This window comes from Gnatocerus cornutus, unplaced genomic scaffold (assembly GCF_029298725.1).
Source record: "Gnatocerus cornutus isolate USDA-ARS CGAHR unplaced genomic scaffold, icGnaCorn1.1 ctg00000033.1, whole genome shotgun sequence".
Classification (NCBI taxonomy): domain Eukaryota; kingdom Metazoa; phylum Arthropoda; class Insecta; order Coleoptera; family Tenebrionidae; genus Gnatocerus; species Gnatocerus cornutus.
In genome coordinates, this window is record NW_028275382.1 from 1,006,372 (window position 1) to 1,023,827 (window position 17,456).

Consider the following 17,456-nt stretch of genomic DNA (forward strand, 5'->3'; position numbering starts at 1 on the left):
GGGAAGTTCGAACCATTAGAACCGTTACAGCATTTATTATACAGACTGATTTACGTAACTTTACGACCCTGTCGAACGGAAGATGCAACCAGTAATACGTTTTTCATATGTTACTTGATCCATAAACTTACATTTTTTAGCATCTTGAACATCCCTTGAAAAAATCAGATAACATATGATGTTTATTATCGACAGCATTAATAACCATAACGTCGTTTTTGTAGGCCTACGGTCTACTATGATTCTTAAAAAAGCTACAATTTTTACTTAAAAACATTGAGTCAAGTAGGTGGATGTCAAAATCAAAGTATTGCTGGTGTTTGGATTGATTTCTTTTTTGCGATTTCTGTCTAGTGTTTTCTTGTTGCTATTTGCTTGTTCATCGTTTGTTCTTGTTCTTGTTCGTGTTCGTATTCTTGTTTCTTTGTTGTTGTTCGTTAACGTTTCTTGTTATTGTTGTGTTTGGTAGTTTATTTAGTTTTAAGACTTTTTGTGTTTTTGGAGATGAAACTTCAAGAAAAACTCTTGGTCACTAAACTTTACTTTAGTGGGCAATCACTTCGGGAAATCAGATACACTTTTGCTGGATATTTCCCCAATCGGCCAGTTCTTGCAGTTGGTGTCACCCATACGGTGATTGAAAATTTCAATTCCACTGGCTCAGTGAACGGCCTATTGCTTGTAGAAGAAACGGATCCAGGAAGAAGAGAGAAATTACAACGAAGAACAAAATGCCAAGAAGATTGTTGTTTTGGCTGCGCTAGAAAACGAACCAACCATTAGCGTTCGCCAAATCCACAATGAAACAGGTATTCTATCCACATCAGCCTACTGAATTATAAAAGAACACAAATTTAAAAGTTTCAAGACGCAAAAACACCAGCGATTAAGCCCTGAAGACTATTTTCCGTAGGGACTATTGTGAAACAATGCTTACTAAAATTAATGACAATCCAGGGCTTTTGAATGCACTTTCACATTAAGTGCGAACCCCAATGGTAAAAACAACCAAATTTGGGCTTTAAAAAACCCACATCAATACATCGAAATCGACAGACAAGGTCGTCAATCCGTAAACGTCTGGAAAGGGCTTCTGGGTCACCGCATAATTGGACTATTCTTTATACATGGCTCGTTGACAGGGGCGCGGTACTACAAATTCCTGACGACAAGCGTGTTTCCAGCCATTGGCATGAACGAAGATCATCAAATATGGTTCCAACAAGAGGGGGCACCTAGCCAAACCTCACAACAAAATATAAGACTGTTGAGCAATCAATTTCAAGATAAATTAGTGAGCAAATTTGGAGATGTAAACTGGCCTGCTCGATCCCCGGATCTAATTCCTTGTGATTTTTTCCTAGGGTGATTCATTAATGAGAACTTATATCGCGGTGGAAGAAGTTATCCAAATACTCAAGAGCTAAAAGAAGAAATACGTAAAATATGCACCCAAGTGACACCAAGAATGTTAGCCAATACGAGGAGAAATTTCGTTGATAGATTGTCTTTTTGTACTGCTGCAGAAGAGGGAATTTTTGAGAATCTATCTTTTGAGAATTTTCTTCCTTGATGGGTCCTTGATCTTCTTTATATTGGTCTTCCCAATTTTAGAATATTTTGTTTTATTATTTCTTCAAAAGTAAAATTCTTTATAACATAAAAACTAGAAATTTTGAACCCGAAAACTGAAAGCTGAAAAAACAGTCTTAATATTCGTGGGCTTGAGATTTTAAAAAGCCAAGATTTTTAGGCTCTAAAAACCTTAGAAACTAAAGTTATGAAAATTTGTATACTGTGAGCATTTTTGAATTCTTGGAGTTCTTTAAAAAATAACGTTCATTCGGGCTTATTCCTTCTTATTTGACTAATGCTTTGACTGTGCTTCTAAAAGTTTAAATTTAGAAAAAAACGTTACACTATAAAATGTAAGAAAACTAAATTCAGAAATATGTTAATTTTAGGCTCCAAAATCTGAACTTGAACTGGACTTGAGAATTTGAGAGCCAGAGATCTAAAAATCTGAAAATAGGAATAGAAAGTAATAATAAATCCTAAAATTTTATAATTTATAGTTCGAAAAAAATTAAAGTTTGAGACCCTTCAAATAAAGCGCACGTCTTAAAAATAAACATTCTAAAAAAATCAAAAATGCAAAAAATACCTAGTATAGAAACCCAAAATTAAAATATTTTGAATTTTAAAAAAATTTTGAAGGGTCGAGAAAAAATCTTAAATATGCCAATTAAAACGTTTGGATGTTAATAGTGGTCCTAAAGTCTGGTAATTTCTGAGAAGACCAAGAAAATGTAACGCAAAACGTTGGAAATTTTAAAATTTCATAAATTAATTAATTAATTAACCTTAATTTAGGAACTGAAAGAATTACCAACCTAGTAATGTTGTAAAACAGTTGTTGAGCTCTAGCAAAAGCTTGAAATAAACTTAAAAATAGTCTAAAGTTTTAATTGCAATTTATTCAAAATAATCTCTTATATAGTATCCAAAATTTTTATTACACTTTGCAAACTCTTCAATCTCTTCCTCTGCAAGTCTAACATCAGCCCCTGCTTCAATCAAATACTTAACAATTTGAAAAGAACCTTTTGAAGCGGCCACTGATAAAGCAACTCTCCCATTACTATCTCGCAAATTGAACTTAGCACCTCTTTCAATAAGGTACTTCACAATGGGAAAATTCTCCAACTCCACTGCTTTACTTAAAGGAGTGTAACCATCAGACCCATATCTGTTAACATCAAGACCAAATTGTACCAAAAATTGTAACATTTCGGTGTTATTATTTTTAACGCATTGTAGTAAAAACGATTCTTTTTCTTCTGAAATTATCGGTTGAACATGAACAGCGCTGGTGACCAAAAACTGCGCAATTTTATTATTTCCTAAGGCCATAGCCTTTAGAAAAGCAGAATATACAGTTCGTTGTGCTCCATTTTCTAGTAAATACTTCGCGATTTCTATATTATTTATCTGCACAGCTGCCTCCAGTGGTGTTACACCTTTCAGTTCAGATTTACAGACGTCACAGTTATAACCAATGAGACACTGTATGATGTTTAGGCGTGACGATTTTACAACTACAGTTACAGGCGTTTCACCTCTGTCATTTGTCTGGTTGACGTTGGCTCCGTTTTGAAGTAGTACCATTGCAGCTTCAAGTTGGCCTCTAGCACAAGCGTACGACAGTGGAGGTATCTGTCTGGATCCTGAGTAATTGACATCTGCGCCTTTTTCAAAAAGGCATTTTACCAGTTCGATGTTTCCGTAGGAGGACGCGTGCATTAGATAAGTTAGGCCTTTCTTGTCCTCGATGTTTAAATTTTTCATTGGGGGGAGTTTAAGACGGGTTTCGAATAGGTGGTTCTGGTTTACATAGGAAATCTATCAAAAAGATAGAAAATATGACATTTACTATTTACTAAGTACTCACCATTTTTGTGCTAATACTTGCTATGGTTTTAATGCGATTTTTAGTCCATTGATTCCACCTTTTGGTAGCTAGCTAATTCATACAGCCACAGTAATGACACTCCTTATCCGTTCCAAGCGATAAGATTAAACTGAGATATTTTTCAAATTAAACCGTAATCTGGGTGTCTTATCAATTATTGAAAATCTAAATTAAAAAAAAATAAAATGAAATTTTATAATAAGTAACCAAGTACGTCACTACGATGTAAACAACTGGAAATAAAATAAAAATAAAAAAGATAAAATAATGCGAACGGACATTACACCTGTAGTAAGTGTGTTCAATCAAAACGCACAAAACCCAGCTCACCATCATGAAATCTAAAAAAAAATTACAAGAACACCAACACTACCTCACTACCTATCGGTTTTCTAGCTAGCACTTACTTACTTACTTACTTACTTACTTAGTTGTTCTTTCCTTGTCTATCCGTTCAACGTGTACCAACCATCTTAATCTTTACACCTTTATACAGCGTGTAACAGAAATAAGTACATTAAATAAAACTGGTGGTAGATCTCGATAAAACAAACAATTTTTTCCTCTTCAGTTTTCCAAAACATTCAAGTATCTTCCAAAAAAATTGTGATTTTTGAAGTCTCTCGTATGCACATTTTCGTACGCAACAACGTGACACAGACCTTGTCCGCAAAAACACGCTACACAAAAAACTTGTCTGTTAAATTCATTTTCCTTTGCGAGTTTAATAGCTATTATCGAAACATGAACATTAAGATGTATCTAATACCTTTGTATGCTTACATGTAAAGTACATCATAATAGTGATGATACAAATAATTCATAATAACATAGTTACTCTTTCATAATAGCATAGTTACCGTCTCATAATAGTACAGTTGCCATTAATCTATAATATTTAACGTTTTTATGCAAACGAAAGCAACTCCAAAGACCAAAATTAGAAACATTCTGAAGATCTGCATTTATTTATATTAATTCTAACATAAAATATCTTGGAAAATGCTTTTCTCGCTGTTTCATCGCGTTCAAAACTTCCGTCAAAAATTGGAAATTTGCAGAACTGTTGAGTGGTAACATTGCCACCTTCGTCCATGTTTCGATAAAGCTTTGAATTTACTACGAAACTTTAACTGATTCATGATTAACTTATTCATAAAAAACTCGGACGTTAACAAGTAACGAGCTCGTTCATTACGAATTACTTAATATCCTTCTTTAAGCTTTATCGAAACATGTACGAAGGTGGCAATGCTACCACACAACAGTTTCTGCAAATTTCCAATTTTTGACGGAAGTTTTGAACGTGATGAAACAGCAAGGAAAGCATTTTCGAAGATATTTTATGTTACAATTAATATAAATAAATAGAGATCTTCAGAACTGCTTTTATTTTGGTAAATACGTTGAATACCGTGGGTTGATGAGAACTATGCTATTATGAAAAGGTAACTATGTTATTATAAATCTATAATATTCATGTTTCGATAATAGTATATTATGTCATTAAGAGTAAAAATGAAGCTGAGCCAGTTTGTGTGTGTGCCACATTAACAGGCGCAGCATACAAAGCTATTTTTGCTCTGAATGACATATACGATTTTTTTTGCAAACGATAGAAAATTGCTCTATTTAAAAAAAAAATATTTTCATGCAGAATCATAGTGCAATGGAAACAAAACCCATCACCTCAGATAATAGACAGTTATACAGCACCTACACAAGACCTCGAATTTGCTATTTTCGTCTGGTGTCCACACTATAAAAACAACCACAAATTATTAGAAAAACTGCAAGATGCTGTAACTAGGTGGGTGCCTAGACCTTATACGAAAGACTTTAAATTTTAAACACAGCGGAAATTAGAGAACGTCAAGACGAGCTAATTTTATTCAACTTTTTAAAATCACACATTCACTAATTCCTGATGATTCAATTACAGTAGAACCTCAACTATCCGTGCAAGCGTGTTGCGGATTATCCGTGCAAGGGTGTTTGATCGATTATCCGTGCATTACAAAAACACACAAATCGAAGACCAACTACTTTGTACTATTGCTTCTAATGTTAGAAAACTTCGAATTTGGAATTTCACGAGATTTAAGTAAAAAAGCCAAAACAATTTTTTGTCTTTGAATACCTAGTAGTGTTAGCAAACATTAACAAAAGTGCTTGAAATAAATTCTTTTGCAATTAAAACCTCAGAATTATGGAAACTGAAAACTCAAGCGGCAGAAAACATTTTAGAACAAAAAAATAAATGAAAGTACGATATTTTTTTTACTACAAAATATATAATTTGATAAATTATTTTTTTGTGATGTTTTTGCTTTGCTTTTACCGAATTTTGCAGAAAATATAGTGTTATAGTGTTTAATATTCATTTTTAATAAGTTTTAATAACATATCTATGTATAAGGAAACACATGTAATTTAATTTTGAATCTTAACTTTATGAACTTTTAACTCCCTGAAATACCCTAGTAAACCTTTACCGTCCAATTATTATAAATTTTTTTTAAAACGAATAGAATATCTTAACCCTTGGTTACATTGTCATAATTTACAAAACCATTTACTATTCTCTTTGAACCTTCTTTAATTGTAGAGTTTGTATGACCATTTAATAGGGCATTTCTTATTAGAACATCAAAACCAATTTTGTTCTCAATCGTCGATTTGCCATATACTAGCATTAATAGATAAAAATGCAACAAATTATACCTTTACATAATTCATTGAAATATCTGGTTTTTCAATACTAGAAGGCTGCTCCTCTGTTCTTCCAATAGTATAATATTCAGAAAGAAATTCAGTTAAGATCACTTTTTGGTGAAAATCTACGACTTTGACAATTCCAGTAATTACTCATCAAAATCAATTTTTTTTTAACAAAAAAATCCAAAGTAACAGAATGAATAAAACTTATATAATTTTTAAGAGACGAATCTGCATTTGGACATAAGTACATATTATGATTCCTATTTAATCAAATGGCTGTTGCACCAGTCGCACAAGTTTTTTGTTCAATAAATTTTGTCAATTATCTCTGATACGGATTAACGAGGGATTCCTGTAATTGATTTTTTTTTGGATTCTTTTAAAAAACATATAGAAGCTATATAAAAAACATATAGAAGAAACAGTTTGATTCGATTTATCTCTTCAAAACCGACCAAAAATTATCGAAGGTGTGTGGCACCGCCCGGCTTCGTGCTTACAGTTTTACCCGACGTTCAAAACCGTCGTACAAGAACGAGGCACACCTTTGGAACACCCATATAACTGATTGATTGCCTACTCGACCACAAATAAATTAAACCAACACTTCTTGATAGAAAAAAATAGATTCCATTTAAATAAGAATTGAAAAACAGTAGCTAAAACCACATCTGATGGGCGCACAATTATCAGCTGGCAATAAATATATAACTCATCAATCACAATAATCTCAGGCTAGTTGTTATTATTATTTTCTGGCCCTTCCGGTATTATAAGAATATTCCAATCTTCCATGTCATGAAGGCAGAACACCGCCGGGCTGTTTTCCATTTCTAATCTCTTACTCAACTATTCAACTTCCGCGCTAGTATCCCTATTAATAACATCACCAATAAACTCGGGAACGTCTTTACTCTTCGGTTTCGTTTCATAAGTCTTCAGCCACTTATCGTGTTTGTCTCCTACAACCATCCGGGCTTTTATGCAGCGAGATCTAAAAATTCATCACCCCACGTTTACCAAACCCAACAAACAACTCCCCTTGCCTGTTTAATAAAACTGCAAGAAAAATGGTAGTCGGTCAAATCCACAATAAATTAAGAAACTTAAATTTCTCTTACTAAGTAGTTACCAAATAATGACTGAAAGTGAAATTTACATACATGACAATTTTCGCTAGAAGATCTTTAACCATCTATTGAATTAAATTAATGTCGATTCATTCATAAAGCACCGCTAGGGAAGTCGTCATTATGCTCAAACAACACTGTAAAGTTATTTTCTCTATTCCACAAAACGAGTTAGTTTGAATTTGGCATTGAGAAGACATTTAACTTAAAATGCTTCAAAACTCGTGTTTTACATATTTTCTTTTTATTGCATTTCCTCTTATCATTGTGTATGCAGTTACAAGTAAGTTTCTTCAATTTCTGTTTTGGATAGTTGTTTAGTATGTATTATGATTACTTAAATTATTTAAAAAATTGTCTAGTAATAACTCGTATATGCTTTGACTCTTGACCTTTACTCATGTAAGATGAAAACACGTTTCACTGTGTCTAGGTCATGAATAATTCTATTCATATTTTTGCTATAAAATAATCAATATATTTTAATTTATTACATATTTTGAAGTTTAGGTCTACAGAGAAAATTTTGTAAAATTATAACATTTCTTCTTGCATTCGCAGTATAACGAGAACGCAGTTATAACAAGATATTTTAGTTTCCTTTTACTATCTCTCTATAGCAGGGTTTTATATTATTAAATATAACAAATTTTAAAATTATTTCACATTTTCATGTTTCAGAAATTTTATGTCAGAACTGAATTATTATTATTATTATTTTTTAATAATATATTTTCACTTTGAATTTTAGTAGTTTTAGCACTAGAGCAATATAATTTGTGCGACCCAAAAATTTCACATTCAATGAATTACATAAATGATTTTCGGCTAATGGACTCTATATTAATATTAATAAAACCCAAAAACTAACTATACTGACTACAGTCCCATTAAATTCTTTGGGAAGCGCTTCTAAATAATCTATGAACCAAATTATCTAAACATTTATTTCTTCTGAGACAAATGAGATATTTAGTTTAAACGGATGTACAAAAAACACTATACTTTGGCTTCATCCACAGGTGTTTAAATTATGGTAATGTTTTGTGGAGTCACTCACCGCACATGAAAAAGTATTTTCATTACAAAAGAAATGTATTCGAGTTGTTGCAAATTTAAATCAAAGAGACGACTGTACAGGACATTTTATCAAACTGAAAGTAATGACTGTTTCATGCTTGTTTATTTATGCTGCTCTTATTTTTGTAAAAAGTAATGAATCTGTCTGTGGCAATCTCTCACATCATCATTTATGATACACGACATAAGCATATCCTAGCAATCAAATACCACAGACTGCAAAGATCAAAAGGAGCCACTGATTATTACGGTAAAAAAAACTACAATAAATTGCCTGAAATATTCAAATTCAATCTTAAATTTAAAAATATGTTAAAAAATACTTTCTACGATTAGAATGAGTTCTACAATGTATTAAAATCTCAAAATTATTAATTTTCTGATCTCATTTTAATGATTGTCTTTATTGTACTATAAATTATGTATTGAACCTAATTTTTTATATGACGTGTAAAAACAAGTGTAACAAATTGTATTGACACTAATTTCAATAAACTAGACTAAACTAAACTAATTAGGATGCATTCATTATCAATCATAAATAGAATGTTAGCTTTAGACCTAGAGCAATGGAATTTGGTAAAGTTAGTACTCATAAAAAGTTTGTAAACGTGGCAATTTTCTAAATTAGACTCAAAATCTACTAATCTAGTAATATTAAAAAATGATGTTTTAGAATGTTTTTTTTTTTGATATTTTATTTTTACTTCTTATTCTGGTACATACTTTAGGGCAATCGATTATGGAGACATTATCAATCTTAAGTAGACCCATTAGACTTAAATAATTTAGTAATTATAAAGCAACGGCCAATTTAAAAAAATTTTAGAATGAAGAAAAAAGACTTTAAAGTTTTTTATTTTGACCACTAATTCTACTAGTTTTAGATCTAGAGCAATAAAATTTGGAGAAGATGGTTCTCATGGTAAAAGTAGCAAGTTTTAATTATAGTGCTGTCAAATTTTAGAAAATTTTATTTTTGAATGAACTAAATTTTCTTTAAATATGTAGTTCACTTTTACTTCTCTTTTCCGTAGTTTTGGCGCTAGACTAATAAAACTTCAGGGGATTTTCAATCATAAGTAGACTGTTGGAGTAAACAATTATTATTAATATATTTTTTTCATATTTCATTTCCACTTCTAATTCTAGTAATTTTGGGGCTTGAGCAATCAAATTTGTTAAAATTATCCATCATAATTTGACTACAGTGGAACCTCGATTATCCGAAGTAATGGAAGAGTTGGGTCGCACGGATGTGAAAAGTACGGTTAATCGAAACATCTTTTTAAACGACTTATATATTATATTAGCGTAACAGACATATACACCATGTCACTAAGTTTTTAGGGGCTAAAGTACGAAGTAATCAGTTTTTGTTTATTACAGTTTGACATTGTTTTCCGTACGTTAGTTCTAATTTTTCTTAAATCAAGAATATCATGAAAATCAAAATTTTTCTGTTTACAAAAGTTTATCAATTGCTTCCATTGCTTGGCTTGGCTGATTTTTTTTCCTAGCGTCAAAAATTTCACCGTCGCTCTCATCGTCCAAGTTAAATTGAGTGGGCACGGTTAACTGCGAACCTGTTTAATCAAGATACGGTTCTTGTTATAAACCTTATAAACGAAAGTTTTTAAATATCCAGTATCTTCTTGTGTTGTAATAAAAATCATTTGCGTAAAATCTAAAAAGTTGTTCACTTAAAAAAATACTTGTAAGGTGAGCAAAATTTTAATTTTTTTAGACGACTTTGCGAATTTAGTAAAAGTTACAGTTAAACTTTTATCTTCGTTAATTTTTAAAGAAAGAATTTGAAAATGATAAATTGTTCAGCGAGTTTTTGAATAAAGTGAATTTTTGCTTCGTGTTGGAAATCTTCATTTCTTAAATTTTAACTTAAAATTTATATTAATATATTTAACATAAATTCATATATTTTTTTTAAATATTAAAATTTTTAAATCCGATCGTTAATTATTGATACAGTCAACATTCGATATAGTCACCTAAGATAAAAGAAACATTTAATATAAAAAACTTTTGAAATTGTCAACAATTTTTGCTTCAGTTATTCGACATAATCACATCAACTGCCAGTCGTTACAATACCGTGTTAAAGATGTCAACAACATTTTTGATAAAAGCAACTTTCTAAAAATATCGTTTATAAGTCGAGTAGACTATATTAAATGTTTACTGTAATTAATTTTTTTTTCCGCTAAACAAATGATTTTGTTTATATTTTAGTTCATATAAAACAAATATTAATAAACACTTAATAGAATTTTAAAATTTAACTATGTATAAATTTTGATAGTGGTTAAAAATTTTGTAAGAGATCATGGAGAAAATTGTACTAAAGAATACATCGCTTATTTTGGTTCGCCAATTCTAATTATACAGAACTCGTGACCCAGAGAAAACGGGCAACAATTCTGAACTAAAATTTCAAAAAAAAATTCCTTAAAAAATAATCGAGTTAAGACAAAAAAACGGTAGCCAATCCCGGAGCCAACAAAATTTGAAAATCGGTATCTATGGACACATACAATCATTCATTGGTCAAGTGAACATTAGACTCTCGTTGTCTAGGAAATTGAAAAGGCCTTTTGCTCCATCTCTAGAATTAACTTTCGGGATTGGTTCTTATTTTTTTTATCATTTCTCGAATATTATTAAACGTAAGCAATTTTTTGTTTTTGAAATTTACCATCTGTTTTGCTGTCGGCATCTCCCCTTTTTTTCTGAGTCATGAGTTCTGAGACACCTGTATATATGTATTACTATTAGAATATAAATTAGAATATAAATTAAAAATTTTTTCATTACAATCCAAATTATATTTGAAAAAACAGATTTTTCTTAATCGTATGATATGATGAAAACTTCTAAATTGGAAACAATATAATTTTTTAAATTTGGAATATGAAAAACCAGATTCTTAGATAAAACAAAACGCAATAAAAACTATGGTAAAAACCACATCTTTCTGTCTGTCTTAGTTTCGGAGATATCGAGCTTTATACATTTTGGAACTAAAAATTCACTTTTCGAAATTTTAATCGCTTCTTATTTTTCTATTTGAGGACGTACGTTAAACATTCTAACAATTTTGGAATCTCCATTAAATTTTGCGTAAAATGAGCACAAACAATTTAAGTTTGAACTGCAAATAAGCGAAATTTTGACAGAATTAGATTTGAAAAATACAAGTTGCCATAATCGTACGATAGCTAAGTTCTAAATTGGAAAAAATATTAAATTTTCCAATTTGGGACCCAAAAGGCACTAAATTCTTCATTCAAAAAACGCAAGAAAATTGATGGTAAAAATCGAATCTTTCTATTTGTCTCAGTTTCGGAGATATCGAGCTTTATACATTCCGAAACTAAAAATTCATTATTCGAAATTTTAAGTGCTTCTACGTCCTTTATTTGTAGACGTACGTCAATAACTTACACAATTTTGGACTCTGCGTGAAATTCTGCGTAAAATGAGCACAAATAATTTGAGTTTGATCCGCAAATACTCGAGATTTGGAGTGAATTAGATTAAAAAAACAAGTTTTCGTAATAGTACAATAGGTAACTTCTAAGTTAAAAAAAATACCTATAAACTTTTTGAATTTAGGATATGTAAAACCGGATTTAAATGTAAAAAAACAATATAAAAATTATGGTAAAAATCGTATTTTTTTATCTGTCTCAGTTTCGAAAATATCGAGCTTTACACACATTGTTGCGGAACAAACAATAAACTTTCAAAATTTTAATCGTTTCTATTTTTTTTATTTCTGGACGTACGTTGAAAATTCGAACAGTTTTGGATTCTGCGTGAAATTCTGAGTAAAATAAGTACAAATAATCTAAGTTTGCCCAGCAAATAAGCGCGAGATTGAGCAAATTATATTTAAAAAAACAAGTCTTCTAAATTGTACGCTGGCTAACTTCTAAATTGAAAAAAAAATTAAATTTTTAAATTTGGAATATGTAAAACCGAACCCTTCAGCAGAAAAACGCGAGAAAAACGTTGGTGAACCGCGTCTTTTATCTGTTTTAGTTTCGGACATATCGAGCTTTAACCATTTGGGAAGTAAAAATTTCCTATCCGAAACTTTAATCCCTTTGAATTCCTTTATTTGTAAACGTACGTCAAAAATTCGCACATTTTTAGATTCTGTGTGAAATTCTGCGTAAAATGAGCACAAATAATTAAAGTTTGCTCTACAAATAAGCGAAATATTGACCGAATTAGATGCGAAAAAACAAGTTTTCTTAATAGAACGCTAAGTAACTTCTAAACAGGAAAAAATTATTAAGTTTTGAATTCTGGTTAGGTAAGACCGGATCGATTGGTAAGCAAAAACTAGGAAAACGACGTTAAAAACTGCATCTTTCTATCTGTTTTAGTTTCGGAGATATGGAGCTTAGACATTTCAGAACTAAAAATTGCAATCCGAAATTTTATTCGCTTCTAATTTCTGTATTTGTGGACGTACGTCATAAATTCGCATAGTTTTGGATTCTGCGTGAAATTCTGCGAAAAATAAGTACAAATAATCTAAGTTTGCCCAGAAAATAAGCGCTAGATTGACCGAATTATATTTGAAAAAACGAGTCTTCTTAACTGTACGCTGGTTGACTTTAAAATTAAAAAAAAAAAATTTTTGAATTTGGAATATGTGACATAGAAATCTTAAGTAAAAACACCGGGAAAAACGATGGTAAAAACCGCATGTTCGTTCCTATCTGCCTTAGTTTCGGAAATTTTTATTCGACGTAAAATTCTGCATAAAATGAGCACAACAATTTAGGTTTGCTCCACAAATAAGCGAGATACCAATCAAATTAGATTAAAAAACAAGTGTTCTTAATCATACGCTGGCTAACTTTAAAATTGGAAAACATGTTAAATTTTCGAGTTTGGAATGTGTAAAACCGAGAAAAACGATGGTAAAAACCGCATCTTTCGGTCTGTCTCAGTTTCGAAGATATCTAGTGTATACATTTTGGAACTAAAAATTCACCACTCAAAATTTTAATCGCTAGTAATTCCTTTATTTGTGTACGTCCTTTGAAAACTTGCCACAATTTTGGAATCTGCGTAAAATTCTGCGTAAAATGAGCACAAATAATTTGAGTTTGATCCGCAAATACTCGAGATTTTGAGGGAATTAGATTAAAAAAACAAGTTTTCATAATCATTCAGTTTCGAAAATATCGAGCTTTACACACATTGGTGCAGAACAAACAATAATCTTTCAAAATTTTAATCGATTCTAATTTTTTATTTTAGAACGTACGTTGAAAATTCGAACAGTTTTTGATTCTGCATGAAATTCTGCGTAAAATGAGCACCAACAATTTAAGTTTGTTCCGCAAATAGGCGAAATATTAATAAAAATCCAAATAGGAACAGCAGACACTGACTTCTCTAATCTGTCGAATATACTGCTCTTTCAAGTCAACAACTTTTTTGTAGTGCCTGCTCGTTTTCCAAATCCAGTCAAAGAAATACAACACGTACATCAACCGCATGTTAACCAGTCGTTCAAACCTGCGACCAAAGAAGTACCAAAAGGTGTCAAAAAGAACGAATTCTTACTCTGCAATCATTGGTAGAAATTTTGAGTTCTGTTCCGGCAGCGTCGTCACATCCACACCTCCGACGGTTTCTGGAAAAGGAAAATTAATTAATTAATTAACATTATTAAATGTTACCAATGGCCATGTCCAGCGTGGTGGTCCAGATGGCAGGCAATACGTCAGTGGAGAGTCCACAGTGAAACTCCAACTCTTTCATTAGTCTGTTTGCTACTTTCATCTGGCGGTCGAAGAAGGAATTGATCGTTTTGGTGTTAAAGACGCGCGAGATGTTCTTCCGGTTCTTTTGCCACGTGTTAACTAAAACAACTAAATTAATCAAAGAAGTTGAGTCAGTTAATTCACCTTTTGTTGTCAAAAGAGACGTGAAAATATCATCAAAATAGCTGTAAGGTGGACAATCCTTTTGCAAACAATTCCCCAAAATGAACTCCGCGTCTTCAACTTTTGAAAGGACAATGGCCATTTGAGGTCCAACCCAAACTCTGAAGACAGAAGGGTAAAATTCGACAAATTTAAACGCCGTTGGGACCACATCTATAAGAAAATTGTTGATTTTGTTTGAAATGAGGCAAAATTTACCTTTAGGCCCCACAAATATGAAATATAAACTCCCAAGAAAAGGTATCGAAAACGGTCCTGGCAAACGCCAAGAAGTGTACAACAGCCATCGCCGCGTCCAAAGAAATTTCGCGGAAAGAAATAGGCACAGAAGAATGACCAGGCATGATAAAATTGAATTGATTTCATTCATTTTCGAACACACGAAATGGTACAGGAAATTGAAGGTCGTGCTTATATTCTGAAAGAACTCGTTAAATGTTACGATTAGTTTTTCTTATTACAGTTTTTTGGTCTGCAATAAAATTCACAATCACGGTAAATTAGCCATTAGAAAAATTTGATTGTTGGCGTCCTCGAATCGAGTTTGATTAGTCGCAATTTCCATAATTCAAAATCCTTTTAGAAGAGCTATATATGTTTGTATAATGGAAATAACGTTGTATGATATACTCATTATGCAACAAGTGATATAATATGGTTTTATTACATCACTCAACTTGGTAATTTTTGACTTGTCGACAAAAATTTTGAGCACCTGTCAAATTGTGAACTAACAATTTTTCGCCGTAAGCAGTCGTAGATAAAACGTTGTATCTTGTCGACTTGTTGATTAAGTGTAGTAAATTACAAAACAATTAGCACCAAAAATACAATTTAAAAAAATATATACTTTTAAGACTAAAATTTTAAATTTAATTTTTTTTTAATACTTCCTATCAAATCTTTTGGTTCAAAAACAGTAAAATTTTAGCTGTTTCAATCCTGTCGACATTAATTGAGTGTAATAAATTACAAAAAAATGGAACAAAAATTTTTAGAAATTTTTATTTCAAAGACGATCAAAAAATTTGCAATGTTTTCACTTATAATATCCCTAGTGCATCGATCATTTCCGGAAATTTTTTCGAATGCATTTCAAGAACGTATTAATTAGCCCGAGTGGAATACCATCAATTTTTTGCGTTTTTTGAATCAGGAATTTGATGCCTTTTGGGTCCCAAATTGGAAAATTTAATATTTTTTCCAATTTAGAACTATCGTAGGATTATGACAACTTGTATTTTTCAAATCTAATTCTGTCAAAATTTCGCTTATTTGCAGTTCAAACGTAAATTGTTTGTGCCCATTTTACGCAAAATTTAATGGAGATTTCAAAATTGTTAGAATGTTTAACGTACGTCTTCAAATAGAGAAATAAGAAGCGATTAAAATTTCGAATAGTGAATTTTTAGTTCCAAAATGTATAAAGCTTGATGTCTGCAAACCTGAGACAAATAGAAAGATGCGGTTTTTACTATCGATTTTTTTGCATTTTTTGTACGTACAAATTTGGTTTCTGATATCCTAAATTCAAAAATTTTATATTTTTTTTTAATTTAGAAGAAGAATTTAGAAGCCATCGTACGATTAAGAAGACCAGTTTTTTCAAATTTAATTCGGTCGATATCTCGTTTATTTGCAAAGCAAACTTAAATTATTTGTGCTCATTTTACGCAGAATTTCACGCAGTTTCCAAAATTGTGGCAAGTTTTTAAAGTACCTCAACAAATAAAAAAATTACTAACGATTAAAATTTTGAATGGTGAATTTTTAGTTCCAAAATGTAAGACAGACAGAAACATGCGGTTTTTACCATCGTTTTCCTCGGTTTTACACATTTCAAATTCAAAAATTTAACATGTTTTCCAATTTTAAAGTTAGCCAGCGTATGATTAAGAAGACTTGTTTTTTAATGTAATTTGATCGTATCTCGCTTATTTGTGGAGCAAACCTAAATTGTGCTCATTTTACGCAGAAAATTTAAAAAAAATGGCACAAAAATTTTTAGAAATTTTTATTTTAAGACGAGCCAAAAAGTTTCAATATGTTTTCTATTAAATTCCGTAACTCTGTCAATTTTTATTGGAAAACAGTAGAATTTAAAGATTTTCTTTCTGACGACTTGTCGATTATGTGGGATCAATTAGAAACAAATAACGCAAAAAAAAAATTTTAAATCGAAAACTTAAAGGTGAAAGTGGTTCAGTTCCTTTGATTGACAGCTGCCAAAAGGGATTACCGAGGATTTGATAATGAGAGGATCATAAGGATCATAAACGGAAACGGTCAAACGTCAAAATTGGGAACTCCGTTTACACCCATCTGTCAAGATCTTGTGTCACAAATGACATCTATCCTTTGGCTCGCTTTAGATTGCAACAAAAGTCTTACTTGGTGAAACTGTCGCTTTGTCGATGTTAATTAACGATTTCTGGTATCCATAAAGTGCAACATGCCCGTGCTAATCAAAATTAACCTTTATAAAAGTAAATAAAGTAACTTGTGAAGTTTTGGTGTAAACGTAGTTTGCCGCTGCGCTGTCATAATTTTGAAAACTAACTTGGTAAAACAACGTTTTTTTCGCAAATTTTAAACACAATTTGCATTGGATTTAAAATAAAAACTCAAATATTTGTCTCACAGTTATGCTGAAAAAAAATTTATTCGCGAATATTTCCGCAAAAACTCAAAAATCGCTAAAAAATATACTTCTTAGGCGTCGCGATGCTGACCAAACCGTGATAAAAAACAAATTTTTGCGTCAGCTTGTAGAGCTTTGTTAACTATAAGCGTATGCAAATTTTCAAAATTGTAACTTTAAAATTAAAGACGATTTTGGAGGTAGACACAAGTGTTGCCCGACCCTGTACAGGATGATTGAGTTTACAAGAGGGAAAAAAACTTTATTTTCCATTTAAAAAAAAAATGACAAAAAAAATAACATTTTCTTCTTATCTCAAAACAGATAAATCTGCAATTAAAATTTTAAATTGTTAGTTTGTACTGTTAAAATTAATTTTTTCATTATTTTTATTTATTAAATATTGTAATCGTATTTAAATA

At 31.1% G+C, this 17,456-nt stretch overlaps 2 protein-coding genes across 2 annotated transcripts; both read right to left on the reverse strand.

The window, feature by feature from the left end:
* Nucleotides 1–1,839: 1,839 nt before the first annotated feature.
* Nucleotides 1,840–3,555, reverse strand: LOC148166017 (uncharacterized). The gene is made up of 7 exons (XM_088049499.1): nt 3,452–3,555; nt 2,483–3,384; nt 2,364–2,423; nt 2,253–2,290; nt 2,101–2,136; nt 1,939–2,054; nt 1,840–1,887 (listed from the first exon to the last, which is right to left on the reverse strand). Exons 1-7 carry the CDS (start codon nt 3,452–3,454, stop codon nt 1,840–1,842), a joined length of 1,203 nt encoding a protein of 400 aa, XP_087905625.1. The 5' UTR covers nt 3,455–3,555.
* A 10,051-nt stretch (nt 3,556–13,606) lies between these two features.
* On the reverse strand, nt 13,607–14,763 carry LOC148166018 (cytochrome P450 4d1-like). Its single transcript, XM_088049500.1, has 7 exons — nt 14,592–14,763; nt 14,355–14,546; nt 14,127–14,309; nt 14,011–14,080; nt 13,891–13,962; nt 13,709–13,844; nt 13,607–13,663 (listed from the first exon to the last, which is right to left on the reverse strand). The coding sequence occupies exons 1-7, from the start codon at nt 14,761–14,763 to the stop codon at nt 13,607–13,609; spliced, it is 882 nt and encodes a 293-aa protein (XP_087905626.1).
* Between the last annotated feature and the right edge of the window lie 2,693 nt (nt 14,764–17,456).

Excerpts from the sequence above, each read along its gene's own strand:
- LOC148166017 (XM_088049499.1), bottom strand. Across the intron at positions 2,291-2,363 it reads CTTTCAGTTCCTAAATTAAG|AAATTACCAGACTTTAGGAC; the intron begins GTTAATTAATTA and ends TGGTCTTCTCAG. Across the intron at positions 1,888-1,938 it reads TTAACATATTTCTGAATTTA|AAGCACAGTCAAAGCATTAG; the intron begins GTTTTCTTACAT and ends TTAAACTTTTAG.
- LOC148166018 (XM_088049500.1), bottom strand. The coding sequence starts at position 14,763 with ATGAATGAAATCAATTCAATTTTATCATGCCTGGTCATTCTTCTGTGC. Across the intron at positions 14,547-14,591 it reads CATATTTGTGGGGCCTAAAG|ATGTGGTCCCAACGGCGTTT; the intron begins GTAAATTTTGCC and ends ATTTTCTTATAG. Across the intron at positions 13,845-13,890 it reads TGGATTTGGAAAACGAGCAG|ATTAGAGAAGTCAGTGTCTG; the intron begins GCACTACAAAAA and ends TATATTCGACAG.